This window comes from Cynara cardunculus (assembly GCF_001531365.2).
Source record: "Cynara cardunculus var. scolymus isolate 2C chromosome LG 3, CcrdV1, whole genome shotgun sequence".
Lineage (NCBI taxonomy): Eukaryota > Viridiplantae > Streptophyta > Magnoliopsida > Asterales > Asteraceae > Cynara > Cynara cardunculus.
This window is the reverse complement of record NC_037530.1, coordinates 15,420,632-15,440,836: the sequence shown is the minus strand read 5'-3', so window position 1 is coordinate 15,440,836 and position 20,205 is coordinate 15,420,632. Positions and strand designations below refer to the sequence as shown.

General features: G+C 35.5%; 2 protein-coding genes across 5 annotated transcripts; one reads left to right on the top strand and one right to left on the bottom strand.

Moving 5' to 3' along the window:
* Positions 1 to 7,348: 7,348 nt before the first annotated feature.
* On the top strand, positions 7,349 to 16,039 carry LOC112508454. Of its 4 annotated transcripts, none has more exons than XM_025113063.1 (3): positions 7,393 to 7,570; positions 10,044 to 10,224; positions 15,809 to 16,039. In XM_025113063.1, exons 1-3 carry the CDS (start codon positions 7,441 to 7,443, stop codon positions 15,855 to 15,857), a joined length of 360 nt encoding a protein of 119 aa, XP_024968831.1. In that variant the 5' UTR covers positions 7,393 to 7,440; the 3' UTR covers positions 15,858 to 16,039. The 4 variants fall into 4 exon arrangements, 3 of the variants coding, with proteins under 3 accessions (XP_024968831.1, XP_024968832.1, XP_024968833.1); XM_025113064.1 differs by having other exon boundaries at positions 15,728 to 16,039; XM_025113065.1 differs by having other exon boundaries at positions 10,040 to 10,224; positions 15,728 to 16,039.
* On the bottom strand, positions 10,862 to 15,114 carry LOC112508453 (protein SIEVE ELEMENT OCCLUSION B-like). Its single transcript, XM_025113061.1, has 7 exons — positions 14,658 to 15,114; positions 14,112 to 14,216; positions 13,582 to 14,030; positions 13,111 to 13,226; positions 12,873 to 13,015; positions 11,888 to 12,379; positions 10,862 to 11,616 (listed from the first exon to the last, which is right to left on the bottom strand). The coding sequence occupies exons 1-7, from the start codon at positions 15,105 to 15,107 to the stop codon at positions 10,975 to 10,977; spliced, it is 2,397 nt and encodes a 798-aa protein (XP_024968829.1). The 5' UTR covers positions 15,108 to 15,114; the 3' UTR covers positions 10,862 to 10,974.
* Positions 16,040 to 20,205: the final 4,166 nt, after the last annotated feature.

The window sequence follows — 20,205 nt, the reverse complement described above, 5'->3', positions numbered from 1 at the left end:
AAAGATTATTTGTGTGCTACAACGACTGAGAGATGTTGAATGTGAAGATCATCTTTACAAATGTTTACTGAAGACTTGTTTTCTGAAGATCCTTTGAAGATCACATCTTGTACAGTGTTTCTGAAAATTGTTTTTGAATCTGTTCTACATTGTTAAAAGAGAAGATCACTGTGATTCTACCCTCGAGGGGGAGAATGCTAGAAGATTTTTCTCAACAGTTGATTACTTGAATATTTCAAGTTGAAGATTTCTTTTGAAGAAGACATATTGTGCATATTGTTTCAAAGTTCAAACAGGACTCAAAGCGCAGAATTTTCTTTCAAGTCTGAATACAAAGGGGGAGAATGTTAGGACTGAAAAATCAGTATTAATTGTATTCGTCTTGAAAATTAAATATAGTCTATAATTGTAAAAGTCAGCGTGTTTGACTTTTCTAATAGGAGTTTGACTTTGACTTGTCTTTAATAGTTTGACCATATAAATGGAAGCTAGTCTTTGAAATTGTTGTAAGAGAGCTTATTTGTAATATACATTACGTAAAGAGAGGTTTGACTAGAAATATAGAGATTGACTTTCTCTCTCAATGTTCTTGATGATCTTGAATGCTATATCCTAATCTGCCATTGTTATGAAGCTATAACGAAGATTGATCAGTCATTTAGGGACTCACATTCTCCCATAATCTTTATTACAATTTTCATTTTTTTATTGCTTTGCTTGTGGAATGGTCGTCTAAATATTTGATGATGTATCATGATGTCTTCAACATTTTTTTTGTTTTTTCATAGTATTTTTTCTTACTTAAGATGCGATCATGTTAAATAATCCAAATTAATAAACAGAATAGAGATATATTTGATCAACAATTAACTAGTACTTTATCTCTAACATGTTGAATATATGTTGAATTGCTTTGATGGATGCAATAGTGGCGACATATATCGATGCTATGGTGGCTATTCTTCAAGACGCAGTTATAGGTCTTGGTAAGTATATGTCTGGGAATTTTTGTTTATCTACTTATATGGCTCCAAGTATACATTAGTTACTTAGGGAAGAGCTTCCAGAGATCATGTTCTTGTGCGGTTAGTACCTATAGATGTTAAGGAAATGATTTCAGTAGAAAAAGTTATTTCATTTGACATCCTAGCCTCACAAAGGTGATAACCTATTACCTGTGAAGGTTGGTCTGATTGATAAGTGCATTATAGAAGAGGTCACATTGAATGATTGCATCATTATCTTTCAATGGTTGTTCTATTTTTTTTTTTTTTGTAGAAATACTTCTCTACCATGTGATTGCTTTAAGCTACTCTTTAGGTGTTAATTAACTAAATGAGAACAATTATATGTAGCTCAAAGGAGGCATTAGAAAAATCCTTCATTTTTCAATCATGTGATAGTGACACTATAAATGATATTTGTTAATATTGTTATCTTTGTTTCTATTTCAATGCCATGTTACTGAGAGTGCATTGCTGGTTTGAAGATCTTTTATTCCAATCTTCAGAACTTGAAGGTAGTGTTCTTAAGGATCAGAAGGGATTCTGCAAGTGGCTTTTGTTGGAGAGTACGATGGTGCAATAAGAATCAAATATGATCGATTTTGCGAATGTCTATTCAATTTAATCTGCATCTTATTTTGTTGCTATTGTTACATTCTTTTCAACTACACAGATGTCTTTGTTGTCCTCATTATCACTACTTTGAGAAAAAAATTTCATTGGTGTCCTCATCATCACTACTTCCCCTATAGTACCAGAATTGAAATATATCTTACAATTTAATGTTATATCTCCTTATGTAATTGTGTGACATGTTCAACAAGTTAACTTCTCTTTGCGTGCATATTGTTGTATCCCCTGGTTCAAGAGCATTGAGTTGGTTTTCCGGTCAAGATCCATCACTAGGAGTATTTCCCCAGTTTTCGGTGTCCACAGGGTTGAGAATTCAACCACTAAGTTTCTCTTATTTAGCAGAGCTCATGAAAATTTCTATATTGGTATGCAATTTAGATTAAGAATCCTTTTTGCACCTTAATAGAGTAGATCCCTTTTAGAACATTAACTTGTTTCAAGGAAGATAGATCAATTTACTGTCTGATGCAAATGATCATGATCATCATATCAATCATATGTGATAAAAACCTATAAGCAAACTGTTACGAATATATCTTTATGATGAAATTGATTTATTAGAAATTGGTGTGGAAGACAAACTCAATCCCGATTTATTATGAATTATTCCCATAATTATAGATAATCTTATACATAAAATGACAATAATATTTTAGTTTAAATTAATAATGTTTATTTAATTTATTTATTAAATAAGTTATGTGGTTCATATTCCTTCTCTCCTTCTTGTATATTAATTTGTTTCTCGCATAATCCTCCATACATCTTTAGAGGCCCAGTCATTTGTTAACTCATAAAATAATACAAAACTATTAATCAATCCCAACTATTAATATGTTTAATCAATGGACAAGATTATTTGGTGAAAATTTTGTAATATCTTAGAAATTGGACGTGCATAAAATTTGAAGAACGTAGATGAATAAGGGTAAATGATAGGAGAGTTCTTAAGGAATATAGCAGTTTCCTCGTAGTAAGACTTGTTGGTCAGAATGTCTAACAGCGCCACATGATTGTTGGGCTTAAAAGACACATCGTCAATGGAGAAGTTCACGTTCTTGACAGACATTTCTGTTATTAATAAAAAAACATAAGGAATAACAGATCTGTTAGAAATCCAAGATATAGATGTAAACTATTAAGTTTAAAAACAATAAAACTTCTTTTGAAAAATCCACAAAGAAAATATTATGGTTTTTCAAGAAGAGTAAGTGTATAGAAACTTTAGATTATAACCAAGTATAAGAATATGTTAACAATCTTTATGTTAGTTATTTAAGAGAACAAGATCTTAAATAACCTAACATGAGTTTCTTAGAAGAAGAACATATCAAAACGAAAGAAGTGTTATCAACCTGTGAGTATTAGAAGAAGAAGGTTGAAAGGTTTTGAGAGTTCTTTAGTTCTTGCTTGCAAAAGATTTTGAGGTAGAGGTTCGACAAAAGTATTTGAAAGCGTAAGGTAAAAATGGGAGGAGAAGTCTCATACTTATAGGTAGGAGGAGAGAGAAATGGAAACAGATGAGAGGAAAATACGACTCAAAAGTTGTGCAATGATGAAGAAAATAGCACGTTCTCATCCACAATTTGATGGAATTTTGAGGGGTCGCGTGTATCAGAACGGTACGCGCGTCTTCACAATTATTCTCATAATTGGGTGCCAAAACATCAAGATCATCAGAAGAATTAGTCATAGGATCAAAGAAATTAAGATTGTTTATACCACCAATATCGACTTCATCAGTCTTGTCCATACTCATCTTAAAAGGAAAAACATTTTCATAAAATTTCACATCCTTATAAAGAATAATTCTTTTGGAATCCAGACTGTAAAGCCTGGAGCCCTTTTTTGAGTTTGCATAACCCAACATAACACACTTTTCAGATTTAGGGGAAAATTTATCCGTGATGTTGGGTGTATGAGCAAAACAGAGACACCCAAAAACTTCTAAGATGAGTGAGGACCGGGTCAAAGCCATACACAAGATCATAGGGACTTTTACCATTTAAAAAAAGAAGTTGGAGTTCGATTTATTAGATATATGAAAGTTAAGATACATTCACTCCACATATTGAGCGGAACTCCACCCTGAAACATAAAAAACTCTAGCCACGTTAAGTAAGTTTAGGGGTCGTTTACCTAATCACTTACCCGTGAAATTCAACACTATTTCTTACTTACCGGGTAAGATTTTAGTCCACGAAAACAACATCGTATGCAACAATTTACCTGGTAAGCACTAACCGTGGTAAGAGCTGTCACTTTCACTTACCGGGTAAGACTTTCGATCCTTGTTTGGCTCTTATCGGGTAAGATTCTTGGTCCTTACCATATTCATCCGATAAGGTAACGTAACTTGGTAGCTTACCCGAGTAAGCGTTCGGTAAATGGCCCCTAAATGTTGGTGTTTACGTTCCACAACCCCATTTTGTTGAGGTGTATATCTACAAGAGGTTTGATGAATAATTTCTTTTGACTCAAAAAACTCACTTAATTTGTGATTCATAAACTCAGTCCCATTATCACTTCTAAATTTTTTGACAGGCTTTCCAAATTAAGTGTGAAGAAGATTACAGAAACTTTCAATGTATTCACAGACCTCATATTTTCCTTTTAAATGATAGACCCAAACGGCACATGTAAAATCATCAACAACAGTTAAAAAATATTTGTAGCATTCCCTACTTTGCACATGATATGGGCCCCATACATCTAAGTGAACAAGTTCACCAAGACTTCTGGACTTGTGCGTGCTAGCATCAAATTTTTCATGTGTCTGTTTTGCCTTATGGTAAACCTCACATGGGCCACTACCTTCACCACCAATGTTAAGCCTATCTTTCAGAACCTGAAGCACTTGGTTAGCTGCGTGACCAAGGCGGCTGTGCCATAACTGACTGAAAACGAAACATACCATAAAACTGTTACCAGAAGGGAAATAAACCTTACTGTTAGGATTCTGATAAAAAAAAATACAGCCCACCTTCCTGACTACCAGTTGACTATGTTCCAGAAGGGAAATAAACCTTACTGTTAGGATTCTAATAGGTTGGTAAACATCATCCAATTCCGTAAGAAATTGCATGAGTTTAATTAGTTGACTATGTTCCAGAAAGTCACGAGAAGCCTTACAAGTACAGGACGGTAGTTTTACAAGAATATCAAATTAGCTTATGATAGTATTTAGAAACAGAAGTGCCGTTTTGACTTAAGGAATTAATTTTATGGTAAAGATTAAAGGTAACTGAACCATCGACCTTGTCATACGTTTCTTTTAATTCCTCTCACACTTGGGAGGATTCTTTTAAAAAAACCTATCCTAGGAACAAATCCTCAGTTATGGAGCTTAAGATCCATGAAAGAACCACAAAGTTGCATCGATCCCATTGTCTTTTTCTAAGACAAGATCGTTTATAAGAGGCGGACATGATCCATTAATAAAACCAGTTTTATTTTTAGTTTCCAAGGCTAATATCATGGCATATGACCAAACTCTGTAATTATCCGTCCCACTTAACTTGAAAGACAAAAGAGAGCCTCCACTAGTGTCACTGGGGTGCAAATACAGTGGATCTCCAAAGTCTAATTTTGTGACTTTGGATTCCATTGGACTTTCAGGTTCAACTGGTGGAGAAGCCATAAAAAACACACAAACAAAGAAACTGAATAGAGATAAGCAGGATTCCTAAAACATTGAATCGTGCTAGGTCAAGCTAACTATTCAGATTCCAATCAAGAAGCAAGAGAAGAAGAATAAAGGAGAGCACACAGAAGAGAGAAACAAAGAAATACCACAAGCCTTACCACAAACACTTTTAACAATTGTTAAAAGAAGAAGAGACAAGAGCCACCTACAACCAGCAACAACAACTTACCACAACGGCCTTTTAACTTTAGCTAAAAGGAAACGAGGTTCCTGAATAAAGGATCCAAGATACACCTGAACAAACTAACATATATTAAGAACAAGATACAAGCCAGATTCAGAAGGACACAAATCTTGTCAAGAAAGAAAAACAACCATCATATCCAAGCAAACAGAAACATGATTCAGAAATAAATTGAACCAGATAATGACAGGTACAAACAGATCTGGAATAAGGACACAAATCTGGAAGAACGTGTACAAACAGATCCAAGCAAACAAAAAACAGGAGTCAGAAATAAACTGAACCAGATAATGACAGGTACAAACAGATATGGAAGAACATGTACAAACAGATCCAAGCAAAAAAAAAAAAAAAACAGGAGTCAGAAATAAACTGAACCAAATAAGGACACGCACTAACAGATCTGGAACAAGGACAGATATCTGGAAGGACATGTACACATAGGTCTGGAACCAACAATAAAGGAAAAGAGAATCTGGAAAAGGGGACCACAGTAGATCAGTAAGATCTAACAAGGTACACTACCCAATCGATCATATATCATTCACTCTAGCTAACAACCAGAACTACACAGATTTGGAAAAACAAACAAGAAGAATATCTTGAAATGGGGACGACAACAGATCAGAGAGATCTAGCAAGGCACACAACCCATTCGATCATTTATCATTCAAACCTAACAAAGAAACAGAGACGAGGATCAAATATCACGGTGGGAAACCGGTAGTCGAGATCTTACGAGCTCGTAAACCAAGAAAACCCTAACCATTCATATATTTGATTTCAATAGAACAGAAAGGAACACAACCAAAAAGATTTTCAAGAAAATGAACCTGAATGCTCGTAAACTGAGAAAACTCTAACCATTCATATACTCGATTTCAATAAAACATAAATGAATAAACCAAAAAGATTTTTAAAAACGAACTTGAATGCTCTAATACCATGTTAAAACTAAACATATTTGAAAACATCTTATTTCAATCATATAAATAAGAAAACCGAGTATACATATTACAAAACTATCTATTTAACTAAATCTAAACTTCATAAGAACAACATGATGTCATATACAAAGAAAAGATTTAGAGAGAAGAAGAAAATAGTGAGAGAGAATGACGAGAGCTAAATGAGAGCTCTTGAGAAAATAGAACGCGTGAATATGAGCCGGTTCTCCAAAAGACAAGGCTTTTATATCTTTTAGAAAATGCAACTTTGGTCCTTGAAGAACTTAGATCAGACTCTGCTACCTTCTGAATATTCCAAGAAGTGAGACGCAGTCCCTCTTCTATTTGTACAGCAAGACTTTTTATATTTAACACTTTCTACCCCAACTTGTTAACACTCTGTTAAAATAAAGACAAAGGGGTTAAGTTGGTCAAGATTGATAAAGAGACATATTTTAACACTATTCAAAATATTAAGGAGTCAGCCTTCCTAGCATTTAGGATGACTTCGAAACTTTCAAATACATCTTCAAAGAGGATATAATAAGTTGTAACTCTCGTTAGAATCGCTATATAGATGATAGAATAAGGGGGTGTTTGTGATTGCTTATTTGAAACAACTTATGTTTTTTTACAAAAGCACTTATCAACTTATTATAGTTTAGAAGGGTCTAACTTCTTCAAAAACTCATTATTACTGGTTTGGCACCGGTATAAGTTGTTTATCCAAACACTCAAAAGTGCTTATTACCGGTGTCATATCGAAATAACCAAATAAGTCAATAAATTATTTTTTTAAGCAATCCCAAACACCCCTAAATTGTACCCCTAAATTGTACCCCTAAATTGTAACTCCCGTTAGAATCGTTAATCCGCTAACAATTATGACGGATGGTGCGTCAACTACCTTCTATACTTCAACGTGGCATTCGACTTCCTCCTTTCGGAGACATCCGTTAAATTGGAATGATACAGAAAGTTGATGCGAGAAGAAGTCCAGATCTTTTTGCCCTGCCTCAGAATTCAATCAATTGCGTGGACTGGCGGATTGAATTCGGTTGTTTCTCGAATTTCCCGCTTCACCAGCTTAGGAAAGGTACGCCTCATGGTATTGCTTTTTGTTGCTTGCGGCAGTATCTCATTCATAGCATACATGGCGGAATTTGTTACTTGGGGATATAGTTGTCATAGATTGGAATAGGGAATTACATTTTGAATACAACAGATTTATTTATACTCTTTCATAATTTGTTACATTGCCATTTTTGTTGTTCGGGGCAGTTTTAAAGCATGAAATTCATATAAATAGATTCATAATTTGTTGTATTCCATTTAGTGCATCGAATAGATGCATTTTATTTTGGTGAGAAGATATTTGAATAACCGCTAATACAATTTCTACACTGTTTTTTGGTATCAGTTAATAATCAGGCAGGAGGTTTATCAATTGAAATTAGGGTTTTTGTGTCACTAGGTGAAATTAGGGTTTTGTGTCACTGGGTGAATTTAAGAGTTTTCTATTTGTTTCCTCTGTGAGTCTTATGACTTTTCTATTCTTCTTCTGCTTTGTTAAGTATGTAATTCGATTTTCCTTGTTCTTTTTGTGATTATATCTTAGGGGCCGTTCGGTTGGTTTTTCATCGAGACTTGTATGGATTAAGTTGTCTGTATGCTTTAAGATAACTTGATGTTTGGTTGTCGTGCTGAATAAACAATCTGAATATAAGAATTGACTATTTTACCCCTAGTATATATTAAAGACTGATTATGATAACTGCATCACAAAAATGCCGAAATATTGACTTTGAATGATAAACATTCAATTGAACCTTCAACAACATGAAAAACATCCCATTATTTAAAACTTTATTAATAACATTGGGATAAGTAGCACTTCTTTATAAGTAATGCTTATAATTAATACTTCTAGATTTATAATACAAAATAAAAATATGAATCATAAAAATTAAAACTTTTTGTTAATAAAGGGGATGGTACCCCTTGGAAAAACTAGAAACTAAAGAATTACAAAATTGAAGTGGGCATACCCACTGATCCTCAAAACCGTCTATCCAGAACAAGTCTTGGGAAGACCAAAAACTATCAAATCTAAAACGTCTTTGACCTCTACCAAAACAATAAGTCATTAATAGTACTCCAAATAGTCCTCATCAGAAAAAACAACAGCAGATTAGCATCTAACAACATCATAAATTCTGCATAGCACAGCAAAAAATGCAAGAACCGACCATGGCTGCAGAAAGCTAAAATCAACCCAAAAGTCCCTTTGGACCAAAACCAGCTGAAAATTAAAAGCAACAACTCACCCCCTTTGTTCTAAATCACCACTAAACCAAAGACAACAGAGGTAACATGATCCATAACCAGGTAAAATGAAACCCCAACCAATTCAAAAAATCTGTGGCAAATAATAATCCCACTTGGAAGCACGGTGGTCACCACCAAAGGCAGAAAAGGATGCCTGCAGCAAATCATAACCAGACTTAAACCAGTACATCACCGTTAGAAACTCAATAAATCACCAGTAATTTCCAATCTCAAATCTCAGGTTGTTCTATTAGAACCAATTCCATTTCCAACAGTTGGGGAGATCAGCGCACCAGGTTTGCAGGTGTGGGGGAGGGAAGAGGGGTGCTGTTCTGATGTCTATGGGGAGGGAGCGAAGGAAGTGAAGGGGACACATGGTGGCATCTGCTGGATCAACAGCAGATCAAACAAGAGGGATAGGGGTGTTGTTCACTTCTAATTTGTTTTCCACCGAGAAGGCAAGAATGAGAGGGGTGAAGATGAAAGAAGGGGATGGTTAGAAGGGGAATAAATGAATAATAAATGCCTGAATCTGTATGTATATTTTTTGACTTACTGAATAAGCCACAACCAAACGCCTAAGCCACACATGCCATTAAGCCGTTACCAAACAATCCCTTAGTGTTGATATGATATATATACCTTAATGTTTATGTTTGGCTAAAGTTCATATGTGATTATTTCATGTACAAGGTAAATGATCCCATATGATTGCCATGTTGTTTTGGTCGTTTCTTTTGCCAATGGAGCATCTAAAAAAACACCCAGATGATATCAAACCCCACAACTGCAATAATGTTTTGTTAATGGACTTTTGCATCAATTGTTATCTTCGGCGGTTTGAACAATATGTACGCTAATCTGCCACTTTCAATCTGATGTTGATTACAGCCTGTCCAATGCTATATCCTTCTTAATTTCTTACATAACACTCATAGGGACCGTTGAAGTCCCTGCCTCTGACTCTCAATGATGAATGCTGCAACGTTGGCTCCCCGATTGGTGGCACGGGTTTTGTTAGCCCTTCTTTTTTGGCTTGATCACTAGTCCATAGATCCTTTTTGTCGGTGTGCTCTTTAGCGCTTACAGTCTTCTCTTTGCGTGTTGACTTCCCCTAGAAATTCTCTTCTTGGCCTGCTCATTAGTTTCTGTCGTTTGCTATGGTTCAAGTTGCACTCTCTTTCTTCTCCTCTCCAGCCTGCTGAGTTACTTACATGTCCAATTGTTCACATACTGGGCAGGCAGGCAGGCACTCATCTCTTTTGCTTTTTGGTATCGCTCCTCCATGGAGTTCTGTTGTGCAGTACCTCTACTTGGACGTCTCCTCAAAAGATGGCCCTTTAGATTGATCTCTCTCATACGGTCTACTTTCTGCAGGATTTGTATAATTGTACCCTCAGTCTTCTCTTCTCTGCTTTGCAGGTTTGTACCCTTCTGCTGCTCCATCCTTCGTGGATGCATTAACACCCTTCTTTTTCTTCCTCTTATTCTATGAAGTGTTGTACTTTGCATGTTTTATTAATATTGATTTATTAGTACATATTTTACTTGTACATGAATTGACTAAAACATTATAAGAAAAACTTAGATAACTTCTCACATTTAAATTATATATTGATATAGACATATAGTAATCCTTTACGCAGCCCATCATGAAATCTTGGTTCAGGCTCTTTGCTTTTGGATAAAAGATGTTAAGATTCTTTGAAACTGAAATTTATTGTTTATCGTGTTGAACTAATCATCTTTTAGAAGGTTTCGTTCAAAGATTAAGAGTAAATGGATTCCAATGCACTTAATTGATTCCAATTCATCCTAAAGCTTCATTAATTTTTTGATAGTTATGTATTGAGGCTTTTTCTAACAATCCCCATTTCTTAGTTTCAATTATTATATCCTTATAGAAGCAATTTAATTTTTTTAATTATGTGAGAATATATGGGATCCCATTCGATTACTCTCCTAAAAAGGAGGCCCCACATATAATTGAAGATAAATGGTCCAAGTCTATCCGATATGAGATTCGAACAAATAATAATAATAAAATCTCTGTCAGTGAATATAAAGTTTATTAAAATTTAGAAAATGAAACAACCCAAGAAAATTACAACACTCGTTTATTCAAGCCCACGGTCAGAGACCGCATGATTGGTAGTAATAAGTAGATGGTGTTCAATAGGGCTCAAGAAGGCCAGTGTGGTCATGGCAACAGAGGAAAGCAATGTATTTCTCCATGAGTTGATGGCACTCCGGGCACCGCATACTGTTGGGGATTCTACCAGCTGCAATCGGAAACTCAAATCGGCAGCAATTGTTTGCTTCAACATGAAGCTTATCATGGTAGTCCGTAAACGACAAATCAAAACCCTTTGATGGGATATGTTCTTTCCAGACGTCAAAATCAGCAGGTGTTTGCATCATGGTGGATCCATGTCCATTGGTCAGAAATTTTGATCCTTTAGACAACAAAGCCCATGACCCCTCCTTATCATAGCTCAGCAGTTTCTTGATCTGCTGCATCATGGGGTCTTGATCATCGGCCTTCTTAAGTTGAATCTTGGAGTACAACATGCTTCCCAACCGCCTCCAGAAGAACCACATTAGGGTGGTTTCTTGCCAGCAGTAGCTAAGCTTCTCGAGTGTGATGGTAGAAATCGCCCTACGGACACTTTCCTTTTTTTTGCTTTTCCCAACATACACCATCTCTAAGGGGATGCGTGCAGCCGTTGCCATGGCCCGTGCTGTGGTGGTGAATTTGCGGATCCACTCGATATCATCACCTCCGAACAAGAATATGTATTTATCATCTCTTATCTGCAAAATGTATCACACAATTTATCTTATAAAAAGGTTACAATTACTATTACCGTGCTACTGATGCTTTGATAGATGGATGCACATTCACTACAACCAAAGGGACTACTTTATAGGACTTGCAAAGATCAAAATAAAAGTGCCTTTATGTAAAGGGTTACAATGAGTATATAGGACAATTTGAATGTCTTAACAAGTTTTTAGGACATCCTTTATTTTAAGTGTGTATTAGCTTTTTGGTGTGTATAATTGGTTGGAAGAAAGAACTCACCCAATTCAGTATGGTTTGGTCCATGCCACTAACTAGCAACTCTAGCCTCCAAGTTTCATCTTTCCACAGTTGTTCTTCTTTGATGCTGGTGAAGGGGAAGGCATTGCTTCCCCAAATCCACATCATGTGGATTGCATTAGGGCTCAATTCTCTTCCCTGTGGGTCAAACACTACTAGAATAGGCTTGTTCCTAAAATGCCACCGGTCTCCGATGGACCTGATAACCGGCCGCTCAATGAGGGAAGGGTGGGATACGGAGTACCATGGCATTCTGTTCATCATCTCCTCAAACTTCCGGTCCATTGCATCGGTGTACTGTACAGAAGGGTCAATGATGGGCATCCACACGATTTCATACAGAGCATCCATTCGTGTTCCCTGAATTCGGGACTCACCGTAAATGTCCTCAAGAATCGAAAGTTCCTCGTTGGACATGTCTAAGCCAGATATCAGCAACAATACATTTCTTCTCCTCAGGACTTCCAGGCTAACCTGTTCAGAACAGTTTTGCAGGGTGTTAGTGCATCTCCAACAGATTTTTCAAAATGGAGATTTTAGGGTTTTTATGCTACTTTTGTGCTTCAATAGATTCTCCAAAATGGAGAAAGTAGGAAAGAGGTGATAAAATTCTTCAAATTTGGAGAATTCCCTAAAACTAAATGATTTTTTTATTTTTCTCTCCTATAAGGCACCAATAAGGTCTATATAAAACTTATTTGAAAATTTATAGGGATATTAAATGTGTTGAATAAAATATAATTAATATTGAAATATCCAAAATGGAGAAACTTTTGGAGTTGAATGAATATAATATTTTTGTGAGGTTTTTCAACTTTAACTTATCAACTTTAGGGAAATTATAGAGAATATGTTGGAGATGCTCCTAACTATTGTTGAGCCGTTGCAATATGCAACCAATTTACGATAATATGTGTCTATTTAATTGTACATGTATGTCGAAATTTAATTACTGTTGATATTATACCCTCTTTTTAGTAGAGCCATCGAAGAGTGGTTGCATGTTATCTCTGGGATTTATCAAGATTCTGAGGATTTTCATGTTATCAATATGGTTTGTTTCAAATAGCTGATTGAAAGACCTCCTGAACTCAATTTCTTTCTTGTCTCCTGCATCAATCAATCAACAAAATACCCATTACTATTTATGTATAAGTAACTGACACTCATGATGTCTTTTATGTTTACATAACTCTATAACATACCAACAACTTGACGGCAATTTTCCAGTTGTTGCCTGAGAAACTCATGAATGTGATTGATCTTTAGGGTTATGCTGGATAGTTCCCATGACTGCAACTCCGTCGATGAAATCCCATACCTAAATCATTAGTTCTTCCATGTCACAATCTTTATAAGGATATTTATATTATAAGAATGAGGATCGTGTAGGAAATGTTTTTTTTTCATGTAAAAGCCATAGGAACGACTTTGTTTATGGAGGTTCACGTAAGTTAACATCGTCCTATACGTTAACATGGATGTTATCATATATTCACATGCAAATGTTAACATATGTTAACGTAGGTGAGGATTTTAACTTATATGAACCTCCATTAACAAAGCGGTTCCTATAGTTCCTACGAAATTTTGAGTTCCTACGAAGTTTTGAATTCCTACCAGAACCCGACCCTACATTATAAATGTGATTAGGCATTAGGATAAAGTTTACTTACTCGTGACCCATGCTGGTCAAGTTCGCAATCTGTGAGGCACAAGTGATGATTCCTCTGATATTCCAGTATACAGCAGTAGGAATGATATTTATTGCTGAGGCCAGGGCTGGCATATCAGGAGTTATGTACATAGATGGAAGCTCCTTGAATTGTAGGATGCACTGTGTTAGTTCCAGAATGGAGTGAATGAGTTTATTAAGGGCATTAAATCTAGGTTTCAATGGAGCCGTATGCTCCATGATCGATGGAACTTGTCTAAGGATTGCCATAGATTTAGCAAGATGGTTTGATGAGTAAATTTGAGCAAGCAACCAGAATTCCCCATAGTTGAGAGCAAAAGCTGCTAGGGTTAGCACCAGCTTTGCATCCCAATGGAAGTTTCCCACGGTGTGGAATAGCGCAAGGGCTGTTGTGTGTCCATCCCCACCCGTTAAGCATTTCAACGCCATCTAAAAGAATCACGAATAATTACATCTCCATCGTACAGAATATAAAAATATGAGCGTATGTATTCTGTTTTCAGATAGTACCTCGTTGGCGAGTTTGTCAATTATATGAGATAGTGAATTGAGCATGACAACTGCATTGGTGTGATGGGGTTTATCATCCAGTTTATCCCCATCTGTATGTGCACTCTACACCAAATAAAAGAACCACAAATCATCATAACTGTGATATGAACTGCTTGAACTGTAATATATGAAGGCAAAGTGTTGATAACAAGGAACCAGATTCTAGACGGGAAGGGGTGAATTTAAAGCACCATTTAGATGAACAGAGTTGGGATCATTCAAGAAATTTTTATTTTCGTGATAAGGTGAGAAAATGTGAAGGTATCTTTATATTGTGTGAAGGTTCTGCTATATTATGTAAAGGTTGTAATCTTCACATGACCTGAAACTGCGTATTTCTGGTCACATGACCTTTACATAATATAAGATTATCTTCACAGGTTTCACGAGAAACCTTCACTCTCCTCGTATTCTCATGAAAATGAGTCTTTCTCTACGGAACCCAACCCTAGATGAGCATAAGATGGTATATGAAAAGTGGAGTCGTTTATAAAATAGTTATACCGATGAAATGGGATCAGCATTGATAGTAGCATGTTTGAGGATATCTTCTACGATGTTGAGAAGAGGTTTGACATCAACATCAGTGCCATCAGGGAGATGGGTACTGATAACTTGCTTCATGATCACATTGTCGTCCGTTGCACTGAAGATAGAGTTTCCCTCACTTGTGCTCTGCTGCATCGGCTTACGTGTTTGACTCACCATCTGTTGTACCAGTTGGTTGTTCATTGGTGGCTGTGACCCCATGTTATTCATGGGACCCATGAGCTTATTCATTGGACCTATGAGCTGCTCTTGTTGCTGCTGCTGCTGCTGCTGCTGCTGTTCTTGTTGGTGCTTCGGATTGGGTGTGGAATTGGTCCCAGTTAAGGGATTGGTAGGTGTCGAGTACTTCTTACCGCTGGTAAGAGCTGGTATGCCCTTCATAAAGTTGGAGGTTGAGGAATCCATATTTGATGCAGGAAAGGTAAGGGCCAAATATGTTTGGTTGTGATCTTCCTTAAGGATAACTTGGTTGGCTTTATATATGTATTAACAATGGAATAAAGTGATTGGCAAACTTACTGAATCAACTTCCTTGCTTCAATTAATAAACCTCATATGTTTATTTTCTACTTTTTATCATTTGGAGACCAAGCAAGAATCACGAGATTGAATAGTAAATACATTCAATTTTATGGCTTTCTGGCTCCATAATACTAACATGAACAACTCAATTCACTAGGTTTCGGTTTTAGGGACATAACGAACAATGTACGCTAACATGAACAACTCAACTCTCATCTTGCAGTGCTTGTTTTAATGCTTGTTAAAATACAAAAAAGAATGAATGAATTTGGTAAGGGATAGAAATGTCCTAAACACCTTCAGCAAACTGCATGTTGAGCATATGTTATTGGGTTTTTTACTTTTCACCATTCTGATAACAGGATACCCAAGTAAAGTCTTAATGACTATATATGTTATTGGTGTTCTTTTAACTTTTCACCTTTTGCTTTGGAAATATATGTTTATTCCCAATTAGAAGACATATACTGATTCTTTGCTTCTTTTCCTAATTGCTTTTGCAGTTTGTCGCGAGGTAACAACTTCTTGATTACGTGATCTCTACGATTTCTCATCGGTTTTTGTTCGATCGTGTTTCATTGCAGTAAAATTAAGCACATATATCTCCTGATTCCAATGACCCTTTGGTTCTAAAAGACAATCTTGGAAGATGAAATTAAGAATGTGGAGATTGTTTTTGTGAGGTAGAAGAAACATAAAAAGGTACGACATATGTAATCTTCTTTTCTTTCCTTTTACAACACATTGTGACCCTAAACCTAAAGCTGTGTATTACTAATTAATTATTAATACAACTGATGAAAGACCCTTCCTCTCACACTTATTACTTAATTTTCCCTTGTTTTACACCCTTATCGCATTAACATATATAATCGTATATCAACTAAAATAAGTTAAAAGATACGTTTTTTATTTTAACAAGTTACATTATTATAATCATCTGGTCAATACCTTCGAAATGAGTCTAATATTGAATTTTTTTTATTTAATTATATTATTATATCATATATACTACAAAAATATTTTTTTAATACTTACATTTTATACTCTTGTAGTTAGTTATTTAATTTATGGTGCGTCCCTTGATTTTTCATTTTTCGTTTTACATTTTTACCCATTAACATATATAATCGTATATTAACTAAAATACGTTTTTTATTTTAACAAGTTACACCATTATAATTGTCTCGTCAGTACCTTCGAAATGAGCCCGATATTGGATATTTTTTTGATTTAATTATGGGTATGTAATGATATAAATATAATAAGGGTATAAAACATAAAATGATAAAGTGTACGAGATGACACATCTATCAAAATATTTTGAAGCATTGTAAACCATCGATACAAGAGACTCACGTGTGGAATACCCTTTATCAAGCATGGTTGCAATCACTTGAATCTCAAAATCAGGAATGATACATGTACAATTTGGGACAACTTTCAAGAAAAGTTGCTCGATTATCCAGGTATTCTTGATATAAGATAGTTTAACCATTATTAACAAAGATATTGACATATGTTTGTTGTATTTTTCATGTGTTTTTAATTACTTGGATATGTATGATTGACACCATATAAGAAAATGTTTGTATCTGCTTGGGTTGATCAAGTTTTAAACTTTGGAAATCATACAACAAATAGAGTTGAAAGCCAACATTCCAAATTAAAATTATTTTTTGAGACTTCACGAGCAGACTTATAGAATTTTTTATCTCATATTCATCAGGTAATTCATTCAGAAGACACATCGACCAAAGCAAGTTTTGAATATAATTAGGAAACACTTATTTGGAAAACCATATTTTCAAAATTTGTGGGGTTTTGTTTCATTTCATGCACTTGATATGATTTTCAGGAAATATGAACGGTCTTTCAATACTAACGTATTTGAAAATTGTGGTTGTAAATTGCGTACAAGTCATGGTTTATCATGTGCGTATGAATAAGCATTGTATACATGTCAATATGTAACCATTCCACTTGATGCGATAGATGTATTTTGGGGAAAAAAACTTGATTTCTCGCCATGTGTGTCCGAACAAGATGACGATATTCAATATGACGATGAAGTTCAAATGTTTTGAGAAAATTTCAACAAACAGTCAGCTCTTGGTCATAAAAGCTTACTAAGAAGGTTGAAGGATATAATCATGCCATAAAAAACGTTCTTCTGTGAACTCTCAGTTCATGGAACCACTTGTGGACGTCCATCTCTATATAATCAAGCTCTGAAGAAAACAAGTACTGAATACACTTGTAGACGTAGTTGTTCTAACACGCCAACATTTATTAACTCTGAAGCTGTTATAACCAGGTTTGAGACAACCTGAGTTGAGGTAATTTATACATGTTTATTATGTGAATTACGTGAAATATGCATATCTAAGTAGAAATGCATGAACCATATATGTGAACATGATATTGGCATGACATATATATGATTTATACATGTATGCATGTGGTGTGAAGCATACATGAGATGGTGTTTATTGTATTCAGGTGAAATTATTATATTTTCATGGTTAAGAAATCATGAATTTTAGCCTTTATGGCCCTGGCCCGTAAATGGACCTTTTGATTTATCCACCGCCCAAGATTATTTCTATTGGAAGAAACTTTCACCGCCTATGAGTTTTATAGTTAAAATAATCTTCACCGYCTTGGTGGGAGTATTTAAAGAAATAGAAAGATAAGATTTTATCTTATCATTTCATATCATTTCATTTGAAGAAAGTTTTGTGGCGGTGAAAAATGTTCTTGAAGAATCTGTTGTTTAAAGTTGTTTGAAGAGATTGCGAGTTGCTGTGTGCTTTTTATCTTCAGAACCTGTGATTTGTTAAGGTGAGTTTTTAAACTACCGTTGGTTATAAACTGGATTACAAACAATACTAGCCTGATTCTTTGCCAACCAGTCCATACATACTACTACGTCAAATTCCTTCATCGGCATGGGAAATAAGCGGATCGAAAACTTACAACCCTCAATAACAATAATGCAGTTATTGAACACACTAGTAAGAGTTTCTTGACTATTAGCAGTATCAACTACTAATTCATCATCAAGTAGCACAGATTTCAAACATGCAATTTGAGCAAATAATGGTGATACAAATGAATAATTTGCACCAGAGTCAAATAACACCTTAGCACGTTGTGAATTYAGAAGGAATGTACCTGTTACTACATCTGGGGWTGCTTCTGCCTCATTCTTTGTCATWTGAAATGATCTACCTCTGGTTCCACTCTGGCCTCCCCTCGGTACACTAGGCCTTCCACGATTACTGGGAGTATTTCCTCCCATTGTCAGACGAGGAGTTCTTAACAAAGGACAATTCGGTCGAATATGATCCGGAGAATTGCAATTGAAACACCTTCTATTAGCTGGGCAGTTTCTAGACAGATGATCCGCTTCGCGCATTTGTAACATTTCCTTGGGTCCATCTTGCATTCTCCCTGATGAACCTGTCGGCATTGTGAGCAGACTTTTTCATTGTTCTTCTGCTCAAATCGGTTATTATATCTAACAGTTTTCGGCCCCCGAAAAGATGAAGGCCCTTTCCATTTTCTCTTCTCAACAACCTTTACTTCTGATTGTCTATTCTTATTTCTTTCAGTCACCTCAGCTGCCTCTACTGTTAATGGAAAGGTATTGGGATTCATAGCAATAACGAATCCCCTAACTGAGGGTTTCAGACCCCAAATAAACCTTTCTATCTTCCTGGATTCATTCGAAACATAGTGTTCGGCAAAACGAGAGTATTCAAATAAATCTTTCAGTATACTCTCGAACTGTTCCATTTCTTTGCTCTAACTTCAGGAAATCTTCCTCCATTTGTCTCACGGCCGTTTTAGGACAGAACTGATTTTTAAATCTATCCATGAATTCTACCCATGACAAAATCTGTAAAACATCTGTTCTGGTAGATGATTCAACTTCCCACCAAAACAAAGCATTTGACTTCAATACCGAAACAAAAAATCGCACTTTATCTGTTTCTGGACACCGAATGGTGTTGAACACAGATTTCATTTCCTTGATCCAACACATTGCTTTCACTGGATCTCTCTCCCCAGAGAAGGTTGGTGGTTTACATGCTAAGAACATTTTAATATCCTCTTCTTTATTATGGTAACTGGAACAAATGGATGAACTTCCACTCTTTCTGTTTCCACCCTAGCCGGTATTCCCATGATAGATGTCAAAGTTTCCCGCAATTTTCCCATTTCCTCTGCCAACATATTTCTAGTTATATATTCTGGGTGTGGCACTAACGTTTCATGAACATTTCCAGAGTGAGCTTCTTCTTGTTCATATTGGATTTCAGTCCGTCCTCTTCCTTGAGACTGACTTCTTCCTCTACCTCGTCCCCTTGGTCTTCCCCGACCTTTATTTCCAGACATACTAATTGGAGGATTAACAGGTGATTCTTTCATTTCCTCAGATTCTGGATGAGCCAATCTTTCAGATCTTCTAGTTCGGCTAGACATCTGCGAAGTTTAATATTAATAATCATGTACTCACATTCCCAAATATAATGAAGTATTCAAGTTCAGATGTGTACCTGTAAATTTATAATTACACTGGCCAGATGTAGTTAAAATTTACCTTACACACTATTCTTTCAACTCATCATATTTATTTCCAATGGTGCTAACTATGTCTGGGACTCTTATCATGCAATAAAAACAATTTAAGTCTAGGTATCATGCTGTTGAATACCTAAATCCCTTAAACTCAGGCTCTGATACCACTTCTGTAACGCCCCAAATACCACATTTACATAGAACACATATTTCATTACATAGAAACATGGATTACATCAAACGGTCCCACTAGTACAAGGATTGCTATATGTACAAAATTGACATATAAAAATTTCCAAAACAAATCTTGTACTACTACATGTAATATAACATGCATCTTTAAAAGCAGACAATAGATTTAGGAAAATAATCACATTTTCCCTTTTACATCCCC